This window comes from Heteronotia binoei, chromosome 2 (assembly GCF_032191835.1).
Source record: "Heteronotia binoei isolate CCM8104 ecotype False Entrance Well chromosome 2, APGP_CSIRO_Hbin_v1, whole genome shotgun sequence".
Lineage (NCBI taxonomy): Eukaryota > Metazoa > Chordata > Lepidosauria > Squamata > Gekkonidae > Heteronotia > Heteronotia binoei.
This window is the reverse complement of record NC_083224.1, coordinates 192,864,733-192,891,150: the sequence shown is the minus strand read 5'-3', so window position 1 is coordinate 192,891,150 and position 26,418 is coordinate 192,864,733. Positions and strand designations below refer to the sequence as shown.

The 26,418-nt window shown below is 50.5% G+C and overlaps 1 protein-coding gene across 1 annotated transcript in view; it reads left to right on the top strand.

Annotated features, from left to right (window-relative positions):
* The window catches only part of ANO8 (anoctamin 8), a 70,006-nt gene that overhangs the window by 24,509 nt on the left and 19,079 nt on the right, over positions 1 to 26,418 (top strand). Inside the window, exons 3-10 of the mRNA XM_060233114.1 lie at positions 2,689 to 2,811; positions 4,149 to 4,265; positions 12,008 to 12,135; positions 13,428 to 13,589; positions 15,811 to 15,963; positions 19,451 to 19,577; positions 23,265 to 23,320; positions 24,839 to 24,913. Coding sequence (XP_060089097.1) covers positions 2,689 to 2,811; positions 4,149 to 4,265; positions 12,008 to 12,135; positions 13,428 to 13,589; positions 15,811 to 15,963; positions 19,451 to 19,577; positions 23,265 to 23,320; positions 24,839 to 24,913 — 941 coding nt within the window. The remainder of the gene's footprint in view (positions 1 to 2,688; positions 2,812 to 4,148; positions 4,266 to 12,007; positions 12,136 to 13,427; positions 13,590 to 15,810; positions 15,964 to 19,450; positions 19,578 to 23,264; positions 23,321 to 24,838; positions 24,914 to 26,418) is intronic.

The following is a 26,418-nucleotide window of genomic DNA, read 5'->3' as shown; positions in this document are numbered from 1 at the left end:
TGGGGGATCCCCTCCCCCCACCTGGGGATAAAACACAATGGGAAACCACAACGTACAGATGATTAGAAACTAACAAAATGCTGTACAAAATGCATTTCAAATAATCATGCTATATTCATTCAAGCTATTCTTTTCAGCTTGTAATCAGAATAATTTATATATCCGTAACATAACATTTCAGTCAAAATCATAGTCCAAAGTGTCAGCATATGCTTGCTAGTAAGACTTCAGGCTGGAGTCTAATGCAACTAACAGTTCCTGATCTATGACAGCTCCTGACAGCTTCACTGGAGAGCCATTTTGGTGTAGTGGTTAATTGTGCGGACTGGGTTTGATTCCCCACTCTTCCACCTGCACCTGCTGGAATGGCCTTGGGTCAGCCATAGCTCTGGCAGAGGTTGTCCTTGAAAGGGCAGCTGCTGTGAGAGCGCTCTCCAGCCCCACCCACCTCACAGTCTGTCTGTTGTGGGGGAGGAAGGGAAAGGAGATTGTAGGCCGCTCTGAGCCTCTGTCCTTGAAAGGGCAGCTGCTGTGAGAGCGCTCTCCAGCCCCACTCACCTCACAGGGTGTCTGTTGTGGGGGAGGAAGGGAAAGGAGATTGTAGGCTGCTCTGAGCCTCTGTCCTTGAAAAGGCAGCTGCTGTGAAAGCCCTCTCCAGCCCCACCCACCTCCCCGGGTGTCTGTTGTGGGGAGGAAGGTAAAGGAGATTGTGAGCCGCTCTGAGACTCTTCGGAGTGGAGGGCGGGATATAAATCCAATATCTTCTTTACTTAGCAGGTGCAAACCGATTCTGTCCAGAGGACTTGTGCTTTCCCTTCCTCCCCCACAACAGACAACCTGTGAGGTGGGTGGGGCTGGAGAGGGCTCTCCCAGAAGCTGCCCTTTCAAGGACAGAGTCTCAGAGCGGCCTACAATCTCCTTTCCCTTCCTCTCCCACAACAGACACCCTGTGAAGTGGGTGGGGCTGAGAGGGCTCTCCAGAAGCTGCCCTTTCAAGGACAGAGTCTCAGAGCGGCCTACAATCTCCTTTCCCTTCCTCCCCAACAACAGACACCCTGTGAGGTGGGTGGGGCTGGAGGGGGCTCTCACAGCAGCTGCCCTTTCAAGGACAAACTCTGCCAGAGAAATGGCTGACCCAAGGCCATGCTAGCAGGTGCAAGTGGAGGAGTGGGGAATCAAACCCGGTTCTCCCAGATAAGAGTCCGCGCACTTAACCACTACACCAAACTGGCTCCTACAGTCAGCTCCTACAGTCAGGGCCGGCTCTTCCACTAGGCAAACTGGGTGCTTGCCTAAGGCGCTGGCCCTGGAGGGGCGCCAAATGAGGCACCCCCACCTTTTTGTTAAAAAAATTCCTTTCCCTCCCTCCCTAAATTGCTTTTTCTCTTTGCCGCCGCTTCTCCCATCCTCCTTCCCCCTCCCCGCCCCAAATCGCTGGTGCCTTCTTCCCCCTTTCTGACCCCACTGGGTCCATCAAAGCCATTCTGGCAGCAGCTCTCCAGGTCTCAAGCAGAGGTTTTTCACAGCTATTTGCCTGGACCCTTTAAAGTTGGAGATGCCGGGGATTGAACCTGGGACCTTCTGCTTACCAAGCAGGCATTCAACCACTGAGTCACCGTCCCTCCCCTAAAGGGTGACTTCATAGTGCTGAACATATGAAGTTGCCTTCTACTGAATCAGACCCCCCTGGGTCCATCAAAGTCAGCATTGTCTCCTCAGACTGGCAGCGGCTCTCCAGGGTCTCAAGCAGAGGTTTTTCACGCCTACTTGCCTGGACCCTTTTTTGTTGGAGATGCCAGGGATTGAACCTGGGACCTTCTGCATACCAAGCAGATGCTCTACCACTGAGCCACCATCCCTCATAAGAAGAAGCTGCCTTCTATTGAATCAGACCCCCCTCGGTCCTTCAAAGTCAGTCTTGTCTACTCAGACTGGCAGCAGCTCTCCAGGGTCTCAAGCGGAGGTTTTTCACGCCTACTTGCCTGGACCCTTTTTAGTTGGAGATGCCGGGGATTGAACCTGGGACCTTCTGCTTACCAAGCAGATGCTCTACCTCTGAGCCACCCTCCCTCCCCTGCTCTCCAGGGTCTCAGGTCTCAGGCTGAGGCTTTTCACGCCTACATGCCTAGACCCTTTTTAGTTGGAGATGCGGGGATTGAACCTGGGACCTTCTGCTTACCAAGCAGATGCTCTACCTCTGAGCCACCCTCCCTCCCCTGCTCTCCAGGGTCTCAGGTCTCAGGCTGAGGCTTTTCACATCTACATGCCTAGACCCTTTTGAGTTGGAGATGCCGGGGATTGAACCTGGGACCTTCTGCTTACCAAGCAGATGCTCTACCACTGTGCCAGCGTCCCTTCCCTGTTTAGCTCCTCGGTTTATATTATAGTGCATTTATTTTGATATAATTTTTTTGTATTGGCTGGTTCTTATTGAGGTTGGTTTTCATGGAAGCTGTGTGGTTTGGATTCCCCTACATTTCTATTCTGTGACTGTCCTTTTTTTTGTTTAAGTTATAAATTGTCTTTATTGGTCAGTTCAATACATACAGTATATTGAAGGCAATATCGACTGTTACCATCACATTGAAATCAAAATAATAAATCATACTAAACCAAAATAAAAGCAGCTAGCAAAGATAAACGTCTTCCAGTTTGTTCATTATGTTGGGCACTTTATAAATAAATCAGTATGTGACTCTCTGTCTTGTTTGCAGGAACGGCAGACGGTCATCAGGTATTGGCTGGAGAACCTGCGGGCCAAACAAGGCGAGATGCTTCATAACGTTCACTTCCTGGAGGGGCAGCCAATCAGTGAGTGAGAACTGGGGCCCTAAGGCCCTAATATATGTGGAAGTGTTTTTATAGATCTAATTTTAATATGTTTGCTAATGTTTTTAAACTGTTGTTAGCCACCCTGAGCCTGTCAGGGGAGGGCGGGAAATAGAAAAAAAGAAAGAAAGAAAGAAAGAAAGAAAGAAAGAAAGAAAGAAAGAAAGAAAGAAAGAAAGAAAGAAAGAAAGAAAGAGGGAGGGAGGGAGGGAGGGAGGGAGGGAGGGAAGGGAGGGGAGGGGAGGGGAGGGAGTTGTGGGTGCATGGAGGTGTCCTGGGATTACAGCTGCCCTCCAGACAACAAGGATTGGTTCCCCAGGAGAATATGGCTGCTTTGGAGGGTGGACTTTATGGCACTGTACCTCATGGAAGTCTCTCCTCAGACTCCACCCCCAAATCTCCAGGAATTTTCCTGACCTGGAGTTGGCAACCCTGTGAGGGATGCACATGCAGGTGAAGCGAGTGGGACCCAGACTTTGCACACGCACAAGGCACAACCTGCCACTGACTCTGAATTTTGACCGTTTTCAAATTGTATTATGGGACTGGAATGTTTAGAGGGGGCCAGGCCCGTAGCCGGAAACTTTTAGACGGGGGAGGGGCCCAGGGAATAAAATTCTAGGTGGAGGGGCCCTGGGGCCCAAAATGATGTCATACACTTTAAAAATAAATTAAAAAGGAGAGTGGCGGCGGCAGCAAGGGCAGTGAGAGCAACGGAGAGAGCGGGGGAGGCGAAAACGGGCAGTGGAGAGAGTGCGGGAAGTGGAAAACAGGCAGCAGGGAGAGTGGGGGAAGTGGAAAATGGACAGTGGAGAGAGTGGGGGAAGCGGAAAACAGGCAGAGGGGAGAGTGGGGGAAGCGGAAAACGGACAGTGGAGAGAGCAGGGGAAGCGGAAAACAGGTAGAGGGGAGAGTGGGGGAAGTGGAAAACGGACAGTGGAGAGAGCAGGGGAAGCGGAAAACAGGCAGAGGGGAGAGCGGGGGAAGTGGAAAACGGGCAGCAGAGAGAGCGGGGGAAGCGAAAACAGGCAGCGGGGAGAGCGACGGAAGCAGAAACGGGCAGCAGGGAGAGCGGAGAGGCAAAAACGGGCAGTGGAGAGAGTGGGGGAAGTGAAAACAGGGCATGGGGAGCACTGGGGAAGCAGAAAACGGACAGTGGAGAGAGCGGGGGAAGTGGAAAACAGTGGGAGGACTTCTAGTGTCCTGGACTTCCTGATGGCACCTGGGTTTTTTGGCCACTGTGTGACACAGAGTATTGGACTGGATGGGCCACTGGCCTGATCCAACATGGCTTCTCTTATGTTCTTATTCTTTTGCAGTCCCAGAACTAGCCGCCCGCGGCATCCTCCGGCAGGTCTTCCCCATCCACGAGCAGCGGATTCTCCACCGACTGATGAAATCCTGGGTACAAGCCATCTGCGAGCCACAGCCTCTGGGTATGTTACCAGTCCAGGAGACCCCACCAAGGTATTTGCTCACAGGCCTCCCCACAGTCCCGGAGGTCATGTCATTGCTCTGTGCAGTGGCACAGCTCAGGTTTCATATCCCTCCTAACAGAGATAGAGAAAAACAAACGCTTAACCCTGGGGTGTTAAGCATGCGGCCCGAGGGCCAAATCAGGCCCCCAGAGGGCTCCTATCAGGCCCACAAGCGACTCATTGTCATCTTCTTCCTTCTGCTTCTCTGTTGCTTCCTTCTGCATCACAGCTTGCTTTGCCAGGCTTGCTCAATCGCACAGGAGCTACAGAGCAAAGCCTCTATTTTCTCTATTGGCTGAGCCTCCTCCCTTGGGAGGAAGGGGGGGGGAGGGAGAGCTTGCTTTGCCAGGCTTGCTCAATCGCACAGGAGCTACAGAGCAAAGCCTCTATTTTCTCCATTGGCCGACCAGCACATGAAGCAGCTTATGTACAAAAGCTCGCAATGCCTAGCCATTTCAGGTTTCCCCCTGGGTCTTAGGCTCAAAGCACGGACCGTGAGATTTCTGCAATGAACGTCAGTAAATCAAAAGTAGGTTTGCAGCTTAACAGATAACACACCTGAACAACGCTTGAACGGCGTAGTCAAGATTGCTGCAGCACAGATATTGTCTCCAGGTTTTGATGCAAGACTTCAGGGCGAGAAGTGTCAGTTATCACAGACTGTCAAATAAACAAAATATTGCAGGAGAGCTAATTTTTTAAGCGTGTTTTATTTTAAGTTTCTTTTTTTTTTAAATCTTCAATTGTGTTTGTCTGTGTCCTTTATAAAGTTTACATCTCTGCTGCCTGGCGTTATGTTTTATGATACATGTGGCCCGGCCTGAGAAGGTCTCATTTTATGTTGGATCCGGCCCTCATAACAAATGAATTCGACACCCCTGGCTTAACCCATGCTTATCTGAATCAACTGGATGAGGAATATGGCAAAACTGGCTTGCCGGCCCTGTTCCACCCTGCCCTCCAAGGTTTCCCCAACACCCAGAGAGGCTTTTCTTTCTCTCTGAGGTAACCACTGCGACCACCTGACCTTTGTAAGGAATTGCCCACTGGAGGGTCAGGAGATTCAGAACTTCCAGCTTTCCTTCCCAGTTCTGAGGCCTGGCCGCTGTGTTCCCTCCTGCCCAGCACCTGGTTGCCGTGGGGACTGTTTGCTACCTCAGCACCCCTGGAGGAATAGCCATTTGCCAACTGCCTGCCTTCCCCCGGCCTTTTAAAACAGCGTGTCTAAGATGGTGGAGGTCCGTGTGGTACAGAGAACCGCTACCAGCATCAAGATTATAAAGTATTTATTAAAAAGAAAATGTTCACAAGCATACTGTTAGCACAGCACCAGATTGAGCAAGGGATTAAAAAGAAATGGGGTAAAATGCAATCCCTCTGTCCCTCTTTCTATACATCAGGGGTGGCCAACGGTAGCTCTCCAGATGTTTTTTCCCTACAGCTCCCATCAGCCCCAGCCATTGGCCATGCTGGCTGGGGCTGATGGGAGTTGTAGGCAACAAACTTCTGGAGAACTACTGTTGGTCACCCCTGCTATACATGCCCTATTAGATGTTAACAACTCCCATCAGCCCCAGCCATTGGCCATGCTGACTGGGGCTGATGGGAGTTGTAGGCAACAAACATCTGGAAAGCTACCATTGTCCACCTCTGGTATACATGCCCTATTGGATGTTAACATATAGGACGGGTTCCCTAGCTTAGGAAGTTACAGATATCATTACGTGAAGTGATGGTATCGCTTTGCTCTGGTAAGACCTCACCTGGAGTATTATGTTCTGTTTTGGGCACCACACTTTAAGAAGGATCTAGACAAGCTGGGACGGGTCCAGAAGAGGGTGATGAAGATGGTGAGGGGTCTGGAGACCAAGTCCCATGAAGAAAGGTTGAAGGAGCTGGGGATGTTTAGCCTGGAGAGGAGGTGGCTGAGAGGTGATGGGATCACCATCTTCAAGTACTTGAAGGGCTGTCATATAGAGGATGGGGTGGAATTGTTTTCTGTGGCCCCAGAAGGACCAGAACCAGTGGGTTGAAATTAAATCAGAAGAGTTTTCAGCTCAACATTAGGAAGAACTTCCTGACTGTTAGAGCAGTTCCTCAGTGGAACAGACTTCCACGGGAGGTGGTGGGCTCTCCTTCCTTGGAGGTTTTGAAGCAGAGGCTAGATGACCATCTGACAGCAATGAGGATCCTATGAGTTTGGGGGGGGGGGGGCAGTATTTATGAGCTTCCTGCATTGTGCAGGGGTTGGACTAGATGGCCCTGGAGGTCCCTTCCAACTCTATGATTCTGTCTACAGAGTTTTCCTTACCTTTATTTATTTGCCTTAGATTTTTATCCCATCCTTGCAGCTTCCTTCAGCTGTCCAGGCCAACCCCATAGCTCATGGCTGCCTCCTTCAGACCTCAGTCAAGAGTTCTGTCTGTTCTGATAGCCTCTGAGGGTCTCGGCACAAAAAGAGAACTTTCTTCTTTCTTCCTGGAGTTTAATCTTCTCTCTTCTTCTCCACCCCCTCCTCCACCCGGCCAGGTTATTTATTTATTTTTATTTAATTTTTATTTATCTGGGATTTATATCCCGCCCTTCCCACCGAGTGGCTCAGGGCGGCTTACAACATATGTAAAACTAACATAAAAATAAATTACACTTTAAAATTAACATTTCATATTAAATAATTAAAATCCAACATTTGTTATAAATATACATATCGTTAAAAATCAGACAGCGGTCGTGAAGCTACACTCTATTCAAATTCAAATACTGATTCGGTATACCGTCTTCAGCATTCCGGTGTTCCATATTCAATATTCAGTAGTCAGTATACAGGGATACAGGGCTACAGGGCCGGTTAGTTGTGGGCCAGCCGGAAGAGGGTTGTCTTACAGGACCTGCGGAATTGAGTAAGATCCCGCAGGAAGGGCGGAAGCTTTTCCTGATTTCTCCAAAAGTTTCTTCCTGAAGCCTTTCTAGTCTTAATTCCTCCAAGTCTCTGTTCCCTACTTGGGGAGAGTGGGGGGAATGGCCCCTTCAGTTGTCTCTAGCTAGACCTTTTAGCCCAGGAGTGTCAAACTCATTTGTTATGAAGGCTGGATATGACATAAACGAGACCTTGTTGGGCCGGGCTATGTGTGTACCTATTTAAGATTAGGTAGCAGAGTCATAAACTTTATAAAGGACACAGACAACCACAATTAACAAAAAAAATTTAACACATGCTTAAAACATTAGCACTCATTGGTCTTAAAGGTGCTTTCTTTGTAGCTCTCCCATGGGATCCAGGGAACTGGGCAAAGGAAGCTCTGGCTCTTTCCTTCCTTCCCCAGGGGATGAGGAGGGGGGGAGCCTCAGCCAATAGAAGGAACAGAGGCTTGGCTCAGTAGCTCTGCTGTGTAATTGAGAGAGCCTAGAAAGGTAAGCTCTGCCTCACCCCCCCCCCCCTTTCTTTCTCAGCCAATGGAGAAAATAGAGGTTTTGTTCTGTAGCTCCTGTGCGATTGAGCAAGCCTGGCAAAGCAAGCTGTGATGCGGAAGGAAGCAAGAGAGAGGGAGAAGGAAGCAGACAAGAGCCAGTTGCTTGGGGGCCTGATTTGGCCCTTGGGCTGCATGTTTGACACCCCTGTATTGGCCTTTGTATGAAGGTGGGCTGAGATAAGTCTGGAAAGCAATTGAGCTGACTTTTCCTTTTCCTGCCTATTCTCTGCCCAGAGAGAGAGAATTTTTTTTTTAAAACTCAAGAGTGAAGGTTTTGCTCATTTCAAACCTCCAAAGAAAAAAATGCATTTTTTCGCAAAGAGTATTAAGTATGAATGGAGAGAAAAATGAAACTTGAATTGGCAAGGCTGTCTTTAAGGCAGTTTTAACCCGAGACCAGGAGCTCTCCTTCCTTGGAGGTTTTTAAACAGAGGCTAGATGGCCATCTGACAGCAATGACGATCCTGTGAATTTAGGGAGAGGGGTTTGTGAGTTGTGCAGGGGGTTCGACTAGATGACCCTGGGCAGTCCCCCTTCAACTCTTATGATTCTGTGAAAAGGCAATTAGAAGCCATTTTAACAACACCAATCATAGAATCATAGAGTTGGAAGGTACCTCCAGGGTATCCCCTGCTCACAAATCCCTCCCCCTAAATTCACAGGATCTTCATTGCTGTCAGATGGCCATCCAGCCTCTGTTTAGAAACCTCCAAGGAAGGAGAGCCCACCACCTCCCGAGGAGGAAGCCTGTTCCACTGAGGAACCGCTCTAATGGTCAGGAAGTTCTTCCTAATGTTGAGCTGGAAACTCTTTTGATTTAATTTCAACCTGTTGGTTCTGGTCCTATCTTCTGGGGCCACAGAAAACAATTCCATACCATCCTCTATAGGACAGCCCTTCAAGTACTTGAAGATGGTGATCCTATCACCTCTCAGCTGCCTCCTCTCCAGGCTAAACCTGCCCAGCTCCTTCAACCTTTCCTCATAGGACTTGGTCTCCAGACCCCTCACCATTTTCGTCGCCCTCCTCAGGACCCTTCCCAGCTTGTCTAGATCCTTCTTAAAATGTGGTGCCCAAAACTGAACACAATACTCCAGGTGAGGCCTTGCCAGGCCTCGGAATCAGTGGGAGCTCACAGAAGTGCAGCTCCCGAACCTTTCTGAGAGTTCCACCTCCTCCTCCTGAGAGTTCCACCTCCTTGTCCATTGAATAGTAGGTGCAGCTGCATAACAATCCCTGGATGAGCTCCACCACCTATTTTTCTACAAAACGACCTCTGGATCTTACCTAGACAGTTCCAAAATGCAGCGACAGTATTCGGATGCAAGTCCCCAGTGCCCAATTTAATTGAGATTTAGCCCCAAAATGTGTTCAATGTGTAGCTCATCTAGGAAGAAAAACCACCAGGGGAAGTAGGGTGGAGTGGGTCTGATCTAAGTGGAAGGAGAAAAACTTGGGGGGGGGGAGGGAAGGGAGGTGAAGAGTGAGACCAGGAGGGGAGAGCCGTTTGGGAAGTGAAAGATGTGAGATGCCGCACGATTGAAACGCCTCCAATTTTAAACATTGATTTCTAAATGAATATAAAAGCACACTAAAAAAAGATCTTTGTGGGGGGAGGGTTAACTGAAACTTGCAGGAATAACAGCAGGAAAAAAACCCACATCCCTGTGTTTTGCCTCCAATCGCCGCAACGTTTGTGGTGCCTTTAATGACCTGAAAACAAGGCTTCCTTTTCTCCTCTCTGTATAAAAACGTGACAGGGGATATCCCTTGAGAAGAGATGGGCACACTGCCTGAGATTTTAGTTCAAATGAAGTAGAAAACAACTCTGTTAACAGGCAGATGTGTTTCCTGTCAAAAGCCGTGGAATCAAATCTGATAACACACACAGAGAACAACAACACCAGACCAAAGAGGTTCTTGCTAAAGGGGGCTTGGGTGTCATCCATTCCACACATAAATTATTGCCAACGCTATTCTGCACAGCTCATGGGCGATGGGCACTGAGTGGGGTGTTTGGGCCATCCCCAAAATCCTAATCTCTGCAAGACAACCAATCAATAGTGAGGGGACAGAAAGAGGAGGTAGAGACCGGGCAGTTTTAATCATGGCTGAATATTTCTTTCAAATACATCTTATTGCATTTAAATCATCAGATGCAAAGGTCATACATATTATGTAGTACGATCATGCACCAAACATAGAACATAATAAGCTGAATAGTTTACTCATTAAAATTGATTGTACAGTTTTAATCTTCATAGGAAAATGTACATATATCATGTATTTGATCTTATTAACTACAAACTAAAGGAAGTCATAGGAACCCCGTGGCGCAAAGTGGTGAAGCTGCAGCACCGCAGTCCAAGCTCATGACTTGAGTTCAATCCCAGCGGAAGCTGGGTTCAGGTAGTCGGCTCCAGGTTGACTCAGTCTTCCATCCTTCCGAGGTCGGTCAAATGAGTCCCCAGCTTGCTGGGGGGGGGGGGAGTGTAGATGACTGGGGAAGGCAGTGGCAAACCACCCCAGAAAAATTCTGCCGTGAAAACGTTGTGATGCGACGTCACCCCAGAGTCGGAAACAACTGGTGCTTGCACAGGGGACTGCCTTTACTTTTTTTTTCTTTTTTTTTTTAAAAAAGGAAGTCATATTGTAAGTGCTAACAGCAGAGATGAGATAAAATCCTACCATAAAGAAAGATCATTAATTATATTAGGAATCGATTCTTGTGAAGTGAGATATTCTAAAATTGGAAACCAGATAGCAGAGAAAGTTGAGGAGAAGAGAGGACGTTCAAGTTGATTGATGTGATCAGAGAGCTTAGCCATTATGTAAGTACTCTATAACGGGTGGCCAGTGGTAGCTCTCCAGATGTTTTTTGCCTACAGCTCCCATCAGCCCCAACCATTGGCCATGCTGGCTGGGGCTGATGGGAGTTGTAGGCAAAAAAACTTCTGGAGAGCTACCGTTGGCCACCCCTGCTCTATAACTTTTTATACCAGAGGTTTAAGTCCGGTGGCTGAATATTCGAACTATTTTTATTGTGCAGAGTCTTAGGGGGTGTGGATGTGACTAATTTGAAGATAATAATGGTGTGATCTTTAATGATAAGGAGAGAATTGCATGATCCATCTCTGCAAACCAGGAACCCCATTTCCCTCCAAATAGACTTCATGGTCATAAAAGGGTTATGATGGAGGGGGCGGGAAAATCACCCAATTATAAACACTAAAGGGAGGTGAAATGTCTCCTCCAAAAGTGACTCTCCTGACAGACACATCTTAAAGTGGAAGTCTAGCACCAGTTTGGGTCTGTCCAAAATTATTTGAGCTTTTTTTGAGGGAGGAGGGTGCGCTGATAACGGCTCAGGGTCAAAGTCAAAATCAGGGGTGGAATCCTTTGCATATTAGGCCACACACCCCTGTTGTGGCCAATGCTCCAGGAGCTTACAAGCCTCTTTTTTGTAAGCTCTTGGAGGATGGGCTACATCAGGGGGTTGTGGCCTAATATGCAAAGGATCCCCTTCTAGAATTCCACCCCTGGGTAAAATGCTGGAACTGACTATCTGATGCTCTTTTAACAAGAAGAAGACTGCAGATTTTATGCCCCACCCTTCTCTTTGAATTAGAGACTCAGTGGCTTACAATCTCCTATATCCTCTCCCCCCACGAAAGACATCCTGGGAGGTGGGTGGGGCTGAGGGAGCTCTCCCATAAGCTGCCCTTTCAAGGACAACTCCTGCAAGAGCTCTGGCTGACCCAAGGCCATTCCAGCAGGTGCAAGTGGAGGAGTGGGGAATCAAACCCGGTTCTCCCAGACAAGAGTCCGCGCACTTAACCACTACACCAAACTGGCTCTCCAGAATACAGATCTCCAGAGGTGCTTTTTTTGTTGTTTCTCTTTGCCTCTCAGCTTGTTACTTGAGACCTTTTCGATTTGCCCATTTTCTTTTGTGGCACCTGGTAGTGTCTTTCCCAGATGCCCGTTTGAACCACTTCATGCCATTTTTAAAAGCTGACGCAGAAACAGTCACAAATTTCAACAGAAATCACTCTATCCAGTGTCATTCCACGGTCAGGATAAGAGAGGGCTGTGCTTCCAGAAGTAGAGAGTTGTGCTCATGAAATCCAGTTACTTCCCTAGTCCAGGATCTGCCAGCCTTGGATCGGGACTCTGGCGTGCGCCCTCCCACCTTGCTGACGTGGCTTTCTTCTCCTGCCCCCCCTCTAGATGAAATCTGCGACTACTTTGGCGTCAAGATTGCCATGTACTTTGCGTGGCTGGGCTTCTACACATCAGCCATGGTGTACCCTGCTGTCTTTGGTTCTCTTCTTTACACCTTCACAGAGAACGACCAGGTGAGAGCACGGGGGAGGGGATGAGGGGGTCCCCGGAGGGGGGAGGAAGGGGGGTTTGGGCAGCCCAGAGTCATGAGGGAGGCCAAGTTACAGCCTGCTACACGCTGGTCTGTACCAAAATCTTCACTGTCCTCATTACATATTTGGCTGGCTCCATTTAGCAGAGTGGTAAAGCTGCAGTACTGCAGTCCGAACTCTCTGCTCATGACCTGAGTTCGATCCTGGCGGAAGCTGGGTTCAGGTAGCTGCTTCAAGGTTGACTCAGCCTTCCATCCTTCCGAGGTCGGTCAAACGAGTCCCCAGCTTTCTGGGGGAGAAGTGTAAGATGACTGGGGAAGGCCATGGCAAACCACCCGGTAAAAAGGTCTGCCGGGAAAACGTTGCGATGCGACGTCACCCCAGAGTCGAAAACGACTGGTGCTTGCACAGGGGGACCACCTTTTTAAAGTGAAGTTTATTGTTATCGTCGTAGCCGTAGCTCATAACATCCCAGCAGGTACACCAACATATAAGAGGATGCCTTCCTCAGCAGAAAGGCTAAAACATAGCAGAATGAAACTTATAAAGTTTAAAACTAAAATAGGAATGCAACAGAAAAAAATAGCCATCAGATAATATGGAATTAAAGGTAAAGTTAGTCCGCTGTGCAAGCACCAGTCGTTTCTGACTCTGGGGTGACGTCGCATCACGGTGTTTTCATGGGAGACTTTTTTTGCAAGGTGGTTTGCCGTTGCCTTCCCCAGTCCTCTACACTTTCCCCCCAGCAAGCCAGGTACTCCTTTTACCGACCTCGGAAGGCTGAGTCAGCCTCGAGCTGGCTACCTGAACCCAGCTTCCACCGGGATTGAACTCAGGTCGTGAGCAGAGAGCTCGGACTCCCTCCCTCCATTTATTTGCCTTCCTCCCTTCCTGTCTTGCAGCTCTCAAACATCTGACATTCATGTCTTGTGGCTCTCAAACGTTTGACGTTTATTCTGTGTGGCTCTTGCATTAAGCACGTTTGGCCACCCCTGGTCTATCGGAAGGCTGAATGGAGCCTCCATATTCTGTGGCAGTGTACCTCTGAATGCGTCCCTTGGGAGAGGGGAAGGGCTGCTGCTTTCCCGCTGGGTTTCTGAGCTGCGCTCTCCTGCTGGAAACTGGATGCTGGGTTGGTGCAAAGATTGGTATGGATTTGGTGCCTGGCCTGGGGAATGCACAGCAGTGGAGTCAGCTGGGCTGACTTGCTGGGCTCTCCGGCCTTCCTTCCTGCCGCTCAGCCCTCTTTGCTTCCTCGCCCCCAACCCAACCAGACCAGCCGGGACGTCTGCTGCGTGATCTTCGCCATCTTCAACGTCGTCTGGTCCACGCTGTTTCTGGAAGAGTGGAAACGCCGGGGGGCCGAGTTTGCCTACAAGTGGGGGACCCTCGACACACCCGCAGAGTCCATCGAGGAGCCACGGCCGCAGTTCCGGGTCAGTTGGGGGCCCCTCTAAGCCAGGACCGAGGGGAAGGTCTTTAGTTAGTGGCCTGTGGACCAAAGAGACTCAGTTGGCCAGACCCCACTGGCCGGTGTGGCCTCCTTGGGGGTGGCCTTGTGGCTCAGGCATGGCCGTGGGGGTGCAGAAAGGAAGTCACTGGGCCCTGGCTCCCCGAGTCCTGAGTTGGACTGAGTGGAAGTGGAGCATTTCTTTTGTAAGCCGCCTTGAGCCTTTTTTAGGGAAAGGTGGGATATAAACAGATATATTTGGGGGTATGAAAAGACAAAGTCTTATCAGGGGTGTCAATCATGCAGCCCAGGGGCCAAAACAGGCCCCCGAGCAACTGGCTGTCGTCTGCTTCCTTCTCCCTCTCTCTTGCTTCCTTCTGCATCACAGCTTGCTTTGCCAGGCTTGCTCAATCGCACAGGAGCTACAGCCTCTATTTTCTCCATTGGCTGAGGCTCCTCCCTTGGGGAGGAAAGGTGGGAAGGAATAACTTGCTTTCGCAGGCTCTCTCAATCGCACAGCAGAGCTACTGCGCCAAGCCTCTCTTCCTTTTGTTGACTGAGCCTCAACAAGCCAGTGAGATGGATTAGGCTGAGTGCGTGTGTGTTTGTCTGTGTCCTTTATAAAGTTTATATCTCCCTGACCTGGCGTTACATTTTATGACACACATGACCTGGCCCCACAAAGTCCCATTTCTGTCCGATCCAGCTATCGTAACAAATGAGTTCGACACTCCTTTAGATCCTATGATGTTCCCATGCATAGAAGAAGAAGAAGAAGACTGCAGATTTATACCCCACCCTTCTCTCTGAATCGGAGTCTCAGAGCAGCTTACAATCTCCTATATCTTCTCCCCCCACAACAGACACCCTGTGAGGTGGGTGGGGCTGAGAGGGCTCTCCCAGAAGCTGCCCTTTCAAGGACAGAGTCTCAGAGCGGCCTACAATCCCCTTTCCCTTCCTCTCCCACAACAGACACCCTGTGAGGTGGGTGGGGCTGAGAGGGCTCTCCCAGAAGCTGCCCTTTCAAGGACAGAGTCTCAGAGCGGCCTACAATCTCCTTTCCCTTCCTCTCCCACAACAGACACCCTGTGAGGTGGGTGGGGCTGAGAGGGCTCTCCCAGAAGCTGCCCTTTCAAGGACAGAGTCTCAGAGCGGCCTACAATCTCCTTTCCCTTCCTCCCCCACAACGGACACCCTATGAGGTGGGTGGGGCTGAAAGAGCTCTCCCAGAAGCTGCCCTTTCAAGGACAGAGTCTCAGAGTGGCCTACAATCTCCTTTCCCTTCCACCTCCACAACAGACACCCTGTGAGGCGGGTGGGGCTGGGAGGGCTCTCCCAGAAGCTGCCCTTTCAAGGACAGAGTCTCAGAGAGGCCTACAATCTCCTTTCCCTTCCTCCCCCACAACAGACACCCTGTGAGGCGGGTGGGGCTGAGAGAGCTCTCCCAGAAGCTGCCCTTTCAAGGACAGAGTCTCAGAGTGGCCTACAATCTCCTTTCCCTTCCTCCCCCACAACAGACACCCTGTGAGGCGGGTGGGGCTGAGAGAGCTCTCCCAGAAGCTGCCCTTTCAAGGACAGAGTCTCAGAGTGGCCTACAATCTCCTTTCCCTTCCTCCCCCACAACAGACACCCTGTGAGGCGGGTGGGGCTGGGAGGGCTCTCCCAGAAGCTGCCCTTTCAAGGACAGAGTCTCAGAGTGGCCTACAATCTCCTTTCCCTTCCTCCCCCACAACAGACACCCTGTGAGGTGGGTGGGGCTGAGAGAGCTCTCCCAGAAGCTGCCCTTTCAAGGACAGAATCTCAGAGCAGCCTACAATCTCCTTTGCCTTCTTCCCCCACAACAGACACCCTGTGAGGCGGGTGGGGCTGAGAGAGCTCTCCCAAAAGCTGTGCTTTCAAGGACAGAGTCTCAGAGCGGCCTACAATCTCCTTTCACTTCCTCCCCCACAACAGACACCCTGTGAGGCGGGTGGGGCTGAGAGAGCTCTCCCAGAAGCTACCCTTTCAAGGACAACTCTCAGGAGAGCTATGGCTGACCCAAGGCCATTCCAGCAGCTGCAGGCAGAGGAGCGGGGAATCAAACCTGGTTCTCCCAGATAAGAGTCCGCGCACTTCACTACCACACCAAACTGGACCTAGATGCACTCTTTTGCTGCTGCTGTTTGATCACAATGCATTAGCTAACTGTCTTCTTCCCTCCCCTTCAGGGGGTGAAGCGCATCAGCCCGGTGACCAACGCCGAAGAGTTCTATTATCCTCCCTGGAAGCGGCTGCTGTTCCAGTGCCTAGTCAGCCTCCCCGTCTGCCTCTTTTGCCTCTCCTTTGTCTTCCTTGCCATGCTGGGCTGCTTTGAGCTGCAGGTAAGGAGGCCCAGGGCCCTCAAGAGACAGGCAGAAATAAATGGGGGGGGGGACAATTCAGGGGTGTGTGTGATAATTTAGATCAATAAATTATCCAGAGTTACAGACTTCTGTCTGCACCATTAGAGCTGTGATGTGCACTGGCTCAGATGACTTTAAAAACAAGAAGGTTAGGGTGAAACAATTTTATGGAGGAGAGATCAATAATTGATTTACTTATTTACTTACAATCATAGAATCATGGTGTTGGAAGGGACCTCTAGGGTCATCTAGTCCAACCCCCTGCACAATGCAGGAAACTCACAAACACCTCCCCCTAAATTCACAGGATCTTCATCTCTGTCAGATGGCCCTCTAGCCTCTGTTGGAAAACCTACAAGGAAGGAGAGCCCACCACCTCCCAAAGAATCATAGAATCCTAGAGTTGGAAGGGAACTCCAGGGTCATCTAGTCCAACCCCCTGCACAATGCAGGAAACTCACAAACACCTCCTCCTAAATCCACAGGATCTTCATTGCTGTCAGAGGGTCATCTAGCCTCTGTTTAAAAACCTCCAAGGAAGGAGAGCCCACCACCTCCTGAAGAATCATAGAATCCTAGAGTTGGAAGGGAACTCCAGGGTCATCTAGTCCAACACCCTGAACAATGCAGGAAACTCACAAACACCTCCCCCTAAATCCACAGGATCTTCATTGCTGTCATAGAATCCTAGAGTTGGAAGGGAACTCCAGGGTCATCTAGTCCAACCCGCTGCACAATGCAGGAAACTCACAAACACCTCCCCCTAAATCCACAGGATCTTCATTGCTGTCAGAGGGCCATCTAGCCTCTGTTTAAAAACCTTCCAGGAAGGAGAATCATAGAACCCTAGAGTTGGAAGGTTCCTCCAGGGTCATCTAGTCCAACCCCCTGCACAATGCAAGAAACTCACAAATGCCTCCCCCACGCACATACATCCCCAGTGACCCCTGCTCCATGCCCAGAAGATGACAAAAAACTCCAGGATCTCTGGCCAAACTCTCCTGGTGAAAAATTGCTGACTAACCGCAAAGTGTCAATCAGCATTTCCCTGGGTGTGTAAAGAAGGGCCACAAGAACTAAACACTGATGCAGCCCTTCCTCTCCTGATCTGTCTGATTCACCGGATCTTCATTGCTGTCAGCTGGCCATCTAGCCTCTGTTTAAAAACCTCCAAGGAAGGAGAGCCCACCACCTCCCGAGAAGGAAGCCTGTTCCCCTGAGGAACCGCTCGAACAGTCAGGAAGTTCTTCCTGATGCTTAGCCAAAAACTCTTTTGATTTAATCTCAACCCGCTGGTTCTGGTCCAACCTTCTGGGGCCACAGAAAACAACTCCGCACCATCCTCTAGAGGACAGCCCTTCAAGTCCTTGAAGATGGTGATCCTATCACCTCTCAGCCACCTCCTCTCCAGGCTAAACATGCCCAGCTCCTTCAACCTTTCCTCATAGGACTTGGTCTCCAGACCCCTCACCTTCTTCGTCGCCCCCCTCTGGACCCGTCCCAGCTTGTCTAGATCCTTCTTAAATTTCAGGGTTTTAGTATTGACTTTTAAAGCCTTACACAGCCTGGGACCGACACACCTATGGGACCGCGTTTCCCCATATATGCCCCTGAGGTCACTACGATCCGGCACACAACATCTGCTGACCGTCTTGCCTCAACTAGGACCAGGGCCTTTTCGGCCTTGGCCCCAGCCTGGTGGAATCAGCTCCCCTTGGAGATCCGGGCCCTCACTGAACTGTTACCTTTTCGTAGGACCTGTAAAACAGAGCTATTCCGCCAGGCCCTTAGTTGAGACTACTATATTGGGCATTCCTTCTATCGGCCGGCCCTATGCTGCAGTACGAGCCCTGCTGTAATATCAAACTACCTCTTCGCTGTTTCAGATTCTTAATCTATATAACATGTGCCTAACTCCGATGTTAAGAGCCCCATGGCACAGAGTGGTAAAGCTGCAGTACTGCAGTCTGAACTCTCTGCTCGCGACTGGAGTTGGATCCCGGCATAAGCTGGGTTCAGGTAGCTGGCTCCAAGTCGACTCAGCCTTCCATCCTTCCGAGGTCGGTCAAATGAGTCCCCAGCTTGCGGGGGGGGGGGAGTGGAGAGGGCTGGGGAAGGCAATGGCAAACCACCCCATTAAAAGTCTGCCGTGAAAACGTCGTGAAAGCAACGTCGCCCCAGAGTCGGAAACGACTGGTGCTTGCACGGGGGACTACTTTTACCTTTTTAACTCCGATGTAGGACGGAGTCCAACCACAGATATCGGCTTCAAAGGAAAATTCACCTTCACGTGATCGCCAGCTGGAGAGCCAGTTTGGTGTAGGGAGAGCCAGTTTGGTGTAGTGGTTAAGTGTGCGGACTCTTATCTGGGAGAACCAGGTTTGATTCCCCACTCCTCCACTTGCACCTGCTAGCATGGCCTTGGGTCAGCCATAGCTCTGGCAGAGGTTGTCCTTGAAAGGGCAGCTGCTGTGAGAGCCCTCTCCAGCCCCACCCACCTCACAGGGTGTCTGTTTTGGGGGAGGAAGGTAAAGGAGATGGTGAGCCGCTCTGAGACTCTTCGGAGTGGAGGGCGGGATATAAATCCAATATCTTCTTCTTCTTCTTCTTTATACCATGTTTCACTGATTACAGCTTCTTCATAAGCCGAACAATTAAATTTGCAGTCTCATCCTGATTAACTCTTACACGCCCATTTTCAAATTCTCAAAAGCCGTCACTGTGTGGTTGGACTCCATGCTACATACAATTTTTGGAGCGATTTACCCTTTGAGGATTGAAAATTTCCTTGGAGTCAGCCAGTGGAATTCACATACTCTTTGTGTGGACTTCCTGTTTTGATCATTCTGGACACTGTTGTAAGAACTTTCTGAGGCTTATGCTCTTACATGCAATGTAAAAAAAAAAATTCTACTTGAGATTAAGCATTTGTTTTTTGGCACAGTTTGGGAATACTTTTTGGAATAGGGCAGAATATAAATAGTCTAAATCAGGGGTGGCCAACGGTAGCTCTCCAGATGTTTATTTTTTGCCTACAACTCCCATCAGCTCCAGCCATTGGCCATGCTGGCTGGGGCTGATGGGAGTTGTAGGCAAAAAAAATTCTGGAGAGCTACCATTGGCCAACGGTAGCTCTCCAGATGTTTTTTTGCTTACAACTCTCATCAGCCCCAGCCATTGGCAATGCTGGCTGGGGCTAATGGGAGTTGTAGGCAAAAAATAAACATCTGGAGAGCTACCGTTGGCCACCCCTGGTCTAAACAAAATAAAAATAAGTAAATAAGTGCTACGACTCTCTGATTCTATGACTTCTGTTGGAGCTTGGGTATAAAAAGCTCTCAGTGGACAGAGCTTCTGGCTTAGTAAGGGTGAGCTGCATCCCTTGTGGGGGAGGGGGGGGCGCACAGGGGCTCCTTCCCAGCTCGCCTGCCTGCTGTCTGTTGTGTCTTCCTCTTTCCCCACCCAGGAGTTTGTGCTCAGCATCAAAGAGCTGCCCCGAATTGTGCGCTTCTTGCCGAAGATCATGCTGGCCGTCATCGTCACTGCCTGCGATGAAGTTTACAAGAAAATCGCCTACTGGCTCAATGACATGGGTGACTGGTCCCAAACACATTCAGCTCTCTCTCCCTCTCCGCCACACTCCCCCCCCCCCACACACACTTTATGCTGAATTTCCATGGCCTCTCTTTGCAAGCTTGAGTAGTCGTGGCCTGACTGGGAGGAGTTTGCTGTTTAGGCTTGTTGGCATCTCTTAGCAGGTTGGATTCCAGGGCAGGTGAAACATTAAGATGAAATGTTTACCCTCGTGGTGCTTTAATTTAGGGCAGGGGTCCCCAACCCCGGTCCATGGACCGGTACCGGGCCGTGAGTTGTATCATTTCATTATATATTACAATGTAGTAACGATAAGAGGACAACATTGGGTTTATATCCTGCCCTCCCCTCAGAGTCTCAGAGCGGCCTACAATCTCCATTCCCTTCCTCCCCCACAACAGACACCCTGTGAGGGGGGTGGGGCTGAGAGACCTCTCCCAAAAGCTGCCCTTTCAAGGACAGAGTCCCAGAGCGGCCTACAATCTCCTTTCCCTTCCTCCCCCACAATAGACACCCTGTGAGGTGAGTGGGGCTGAGAGGGCTCTCCCAGAAGCTGCCCTTTCAAGGACAGCTCTGCCAGAGCTATAACTGACTCAAGGCCATTCCAGCAGTTGCAAGTGGAGTGGGAAATCAAACCCGGTTCTCCCAAATAAGAGTCTGCACACTTCACCACCACACCAAAGTAATAGAAATAAAGTGCACAGTTGTATCATCTTGAAACCATCGTTCCCAACCGTCCTTGAAAGAGGGTGGGGCCAGGTATGGCTTTTGCCCAGGAGGTCTTCTGATTGGCCACTGGAGATCTGATTGGCTATGCAGATTTTTTTTAAATGTTGTTTTGGCAGCAGCTGTCCCCACAGCACAAGGAACTTCACTGCATCTCTGAAGGCAAGCTGCAGTAGCCATTTTGTGGCAGGCTCCGCCTCCTGCAGCGGCCATTTTGTGGCAGGCTCCGCCTCCTGCAGCGGCCATTTTGTGGCAGGCTCCGCCTCCTGCAGCGGCCATTTTGTGTCAGGCTCCGCCTCCTGCAGCAGCGATTTGTGGCTGTACCCAGGACACTACGCCAAGAATTCCAAAGGTGTTGACAGGCTGGAAAGGGCTGGTGACCCCTGGATGAGATGGGCTTTTGGTCTTTCAGAAGGGTACTGTCTGCTGGATACCAAATAGTGCAGAGGGGCGAGTTAACAGGCAAGCACTGGCCAGTGTCTGTGACCAGATGTGGAAACCATTGGAGGTCAGGAATATACTGGAAGTCCCTGTTCACAGAATAATAATACTAATAATAATAAATTTTATTTATATCCCGCCCCGCCCCCCCCCGCCGAAGCAGGCTCAGGGCGGCTAACAACATATCCATATAATTATACAAAGGTTTAAAATCACATTAATCTTAAAAACATTCCAATTTAAAACAATTACAAATACAAATACATTTCAGGCGCTAATTCTGTTCATAAAAATAGTGGCGATAGAAGTCACCTCGCATCAGTCGCTCAGCCGGCAAAGGCCATCCTGAAAAAGGTGGTCTTGCGAGCCCTGCGGAACTGGTCAAGGCTCCGCAGGGCTCGCACTTCTTCCGGGAGCTGGTTCCATAGGTGTGGAGCTGCGATAGAGAAGGCCCGTGTGCGAGTATTTTGTAGTTTTGCCTCCTTTGGTCCGGGGATAGCCAGCTGGTTCTTCCCTGCTGACCTCAGTGCTCTCTGGGGTTCGTATGAGGAAAGACGGTCCCTCAGGTAGGCAGGTCCTCGGCCATATAGGGCTTTAAAGGTAATAACCAGCACTTTGTAACGAACCCGGTAAGTAACTGGCAACCAGTGCAGTCCGCGTAGCCCCGACTGTATGTGCTCCCACTTCGGGAGCCCCAATAACAGCCTAGCCGCCGCGTTCTGCACCAGCTGCAACCTCCGGGTTCGGCACAGAGGCAGCCCCATGTAGAGGGCATTACAGTAATCCAATCTTGAGGTGACTGTTGCGTGGATCACTGTTGCTAGGTCCCGGCGCTCCAGAAAGGGAGCCAACTGCCTTGCCTGCTTCAGTGTGCGCCTCTGGGACAGCTCACCCCCGATTGCCACCCTTTGTCCCCGTCCCTTGAGGAAGGAGGAAAGCCATTGTAGGGCCAGCCCCCTAACTCCTATGTCGGCGAGGCGGTGGGTCAGTAGCTGATGGTCGACCGTATCGAATGTGGCTGACAGATCTAACAGCACCAGCACCGCCACGCCGCCTTGGTCCGGAGGGAAATGGGGGGGGGGGATTGCTCTGTTTATATCGTTTTAGGGCCAAATCGTTTGCATCCCACATATTCCTGCCTTGGGGAGGGGGGATTTACGAATGGGGCCCTGCAGCCTTGCAGAGCTTGTGTTTTCATAGAATCATAGAGTGGGAAGGGACCTCCAGGGCCATCAAGCCCCTGCACAATTGCGGGAGATTCACAAATACCTCCCCCTAAGCATTGCTGTCATGTGACCGTCTAGCTTCTGTTTAAACCAGGGATGTCAAACCCATTTGTTATAAGGGCCAGATCTGACATAAATGAAGCTTGTTGGGCCGGGCCATGTGTGCACCCAGGGCTCTTTTTTGGAACAGGAATGGAGTTCTGACTGGCTTGGTGTCAGGGAGTGTGGCCTAATATGCAAACGAGTTCCTTCCGGACTTTTCCTACAAAAAGTCCCACGTGAAACAATTGCGGCGTCAGGGGGTGGCCTAATATGCAAATGAGTTCCTGCTGAGCGCTTTCCACAAAAGGCCCCATGTGAACCAATGGCGCCATCAGGGGGTGTGGCCTAATATGCAAATGAGTTCCTGCTGGGATTCTCCTACAAAAGGCCTTATGTGAAACAATTGCGGCATCAGGGGGGTGGCCTAATATGCAAACGAGTTCCTGCCGAGCTCTCTCCACAAAAGGCCCTATGTGAAACAATGGTGCCACCAGGGGTGTGGCCTAATATGTAAATGAGTTCCTGCTGGGCTTTTTCTGCAAAAGGCCCCTTGTGAAACAATGGCACCATCAGGGGTGTGTGGCCTAATATGCAAATGAGTTCCCGCTGGGCTTCCCCCCCACAAAAGGCCCTGTGTGGAACAATGGTGCCATCATGGGGTGTGGCCTAATATGCAAATGAGTTCCTACTGGGCTCTTTTTACCAATCCCCCCCATTTATACCTTTTTAATATTAGGTAGCAGAGATGTAAACTTTTTTAAGGACACAGACAAACACGACTAAAGTTTTTTTTTTTTTTAAAAAAAACTTAAAATAAAACATGCTCAAAACATTAGCACTTGTTGGTCTTAAAAGTGCTTTTTTTGTATTTCTCCCATGGGATCCAGGGAACTGGGCAAAGGAAACTCTGGCTCTTTCCCTCCTCCCCAAGGGACCGGGAGGGGAAGGAGCCTCAACCAATGGAGAACATAGAGGTTTTGCTCTGTAGCTCCTGTGCGATTGAGGAAGCCTTGCAAAGCAAGTTGAGATGCAGAAGGAAGCAGACGAGCCAGTCACTCGGGAGCCTTATAGGAGCCCTCCAGGGGCCTGATTCGATCCCCAGGCCACACTTTTGACACTCCTGGTTTAAACACTTCCAAGGAAGGAGAGCCCACCACCTCCTGAGGAGGCCTGTTCCACTCAGGAACCACTCTGACAGCCTTTGATTCTTCTTTCTTTCTCACAGCCCTCCTTTCTTTTTTCTTCTGGCAGAAAATTACCGCTTGCAGAGTGCCTACGAAAAACACCTCATCATTAAAATGGTCTTGGTAAGTTGGGCTGATCGGCAGGGTCCCCCTACCCCACCCCGCACACCGGCTTAGGCAACGTAAAGACACTTGACAGAGGACGGCTGGGCCTGCAATGAAGAGCTACCTTGAAACCTCCATTCCCTGATGGAGTCTGTGCCTGTCTGTTGCTCTTTCTGCCTGCTTTGGGGGCTCTGTCGGGGCTGGTGAGCTGGGGGTTCAGTTGGCAGTGTTGGCTCCGCCCCAGTGGGCCAGCATGGAGGCAAGGTCTGTGGAGCCCAAATTCAGGGCCTTCCTCAAGCCGGGGCTGGGCTCTGGAGGGGGCACAGTCTGGGGCACGGGGTGTAGCTGAACGGAGTGAGGCGCAGCAAGGGGTCCGGAATGTGGGGCGGTGGTTATGTATCGGGCTAGCATCTGGGAGACCCCGGTTTGAATCCCCACTCTGCTTTGGAAGCTGGGTGACCTTCGGCTAGTTATACAATCTCAGCTTCATCTACCTCACAGGGCTGTTGCGTGGGTAAAATGGAGGAGACTTGAGTCTCCGTTGGGGAGGAAGGCAAAGTATGAATGAATTAAGTAGATTTCCTCCAACAGTACTGCAACCAATGTTCCCTCTAAGCTGCAGAGTCTTGTGAGCAAAAGTTCTACTTTGTGAGCTACTGGCATTAGAAGATATTGGATTTATAATCCACCCTATACTCTGAATCTCAGAGACTCAGAGCGGTCACAGTCTCCTCTACCTTCTCCCTCCCCCCTACAACAGTCACCCTGTGAGGTGGGTGGGGCTGAGAGGGCTCTCCCAGAAGCTGCCCTTTCAAGCACAGAGTCTCAGGGAGGCCTACAGTCTCCTTTCCCTTCCTCCCCCACAACAGAAACCCTGTGAGGTGGGTGGGGTTGAGAGAGCTCTCCCAGAAGCTGCCCTTTCAAGGACAGAGCGGCCTACAATCTCCTTTCCCTTTCTCCCCCACAACAGACACCCTGTGAGGTGGGTGGGGCTGAGAGAGCTCTTCCAGAAGCTGCCCTTTCAAGGACAGAGTCTCAGAGCGGCCTACAATCTCCTTTCCCTTTCTCCCCCACAACAGACACCCTGTGAGGTGGGTGGGGCTGAGAGAGCTCTCCCAGAAGCTGCCCTTTCAAGGACAGAGTCTCAGAGTGACCTACAATCTCCTTTCCCTTTCTCCCCCACAACAGGCACCCCGTGAGGTGGGTGGGGCTGGGAGAGCTCTCCCAGAAGCTGCCCTTTCAAGGGCAACTCCTATGAAAGCTATGGCTGACCCAAGGCCATTCCAGAAGGTGCAAGTGGAGGAGTGGGGAATCAAACCCGCACTTTAAAGTCCGCACACTTAACCACTACACCAAACTGGCTCTCTCTTGAAGTTGTGAGCTACTGGCAATAAAGCTGTGTGCTTCTGCATAAATTATTGTGCTCTGGGGGTTGTCCTTCCTGAGCTAAGACAAAAATCTCATGCTAACTCTGTTTAGAGGGAACACTGACTTCAACCCCATTTCTCTCCCCCCCCCCTTCTGCTTTCCCTGCAGTTTCAGTTTGTAAATTCATACCTAAGTCTTTTTTACATCGGATTCTACCTCAAGGACATGGAGCGCCTCAAGGAGGTATGGAACTTGGAGGCCTTGAAGAGGGGTAGGGGGCCGGGGACAGCCCTGGGTGCCAAAGCCGCCCTTGTCTGCTCACCCCCCCACCCAGGGCAGCCGTGGCAGACTGAGACCCTGCTGGGCTTCTGGACTGACTGATGAGTGGAACGCCCTGTCCGTTTCCCATGGGGGAACGTCCCACCATGTCCCACAGGGGGGATGGTGGCTCAGTGGTAGAGCATCTGCTTGGGAAGCAGAAGGTCCCAGGTTCAATCCCCGGCATCTCCAATTAAAAAGGGCCCAGGCAGTAGGTGATGGAGATGGAGGGACGACGGCTCAGGGGTAGAGCATCTGCTTGGGAAGCAGAAGGTCCCAGGTTCAATCCCCAGCATCTCCAACTAAAAAGGGCCCAGGCAGTAGGTGATGGAGATGGAGGGATGGTGGCTCAGTGGTAGAGCATCTACTTGGTAAGCAGAAGGTCCCAGGTTCAATCCCTGGCATCTCCAAAAAAGGGTCCAGGCAAATAGGTGTGAAAAACCTCAGCTTGAGACCCTGGAGAGCCGCTGCCGGTCTGAGAAGACAATACTGACTTTTATGGACCCAGGGTCTGATTCAGTATAAGGCAGCTTCATATGTTCATATGTGTGTGGCGGTGACGTAGCCTGCTTCCCGCTCCCTCAGATGTCTGGACAAAAATGACCCCCGCCTTTTCCAAACAGCATGCCGTTCGTTCCTTATTTTCTGCGGAATGTTTTAGTTGTGGATTTATAGAATGTTTCCTTGTTCTGGTTTAACGTTTTCTATTGAGTTTCATATAAGAGGGAAAGAGGTAAGGTAATTACATTTAAGGAAAATATTTATAAAAGGTGTTATAGGTGGTACCTAACACCTGATAAGTTAGCTAAGATGTACCGGGTATGACAAAGCACCAAGAGTACAGAGCATCACTGCCCCAGAGTTCCAACAATACCCTGTGGCTAAGAGCCACTGATGAACCTCTAAGAACATAAGAAAAGCCATGTTGGATCAGGCCAGTGGCCCATCCAGTCCAACACTCTGTGTCACACGGTGACCAAAAATCCAGGTGCCATCAGGAGGTTCATCAGTGGGGCCAGGACACTAGAAGGCCTCCCACTGTGCCCCCCGCAAGCACCAAGAATACAGAACATCACTGCCCCAGACAGAGAGTTCCAACAATACCCTGTGGCTAAGAGCCACTGATGAACCTCTAAGAACATAAGAGAAGCCATGTTGGATCAGGCCAATGGCCCATCCAGTCCAACACTCTGTGTCACACACTGGCCAAAGAACCAGGTGCCATCAGGAGGTCCATCAGTGGGGCCAAGGCACTAGGAGCCCTCACACTGTTGTCCCTCTCAGGCACCAAGAATACAGAGCATCACTGCCCCAGACAGAGAGTTCCAACAACACCCTGTGGCTAAGAGCCACTGATGAACCTCTAAGAACATAAGAGAAGCCATGTTGGATCGCTCCAGTGGCCCATCCAGTTAAACACTCTGTCACAC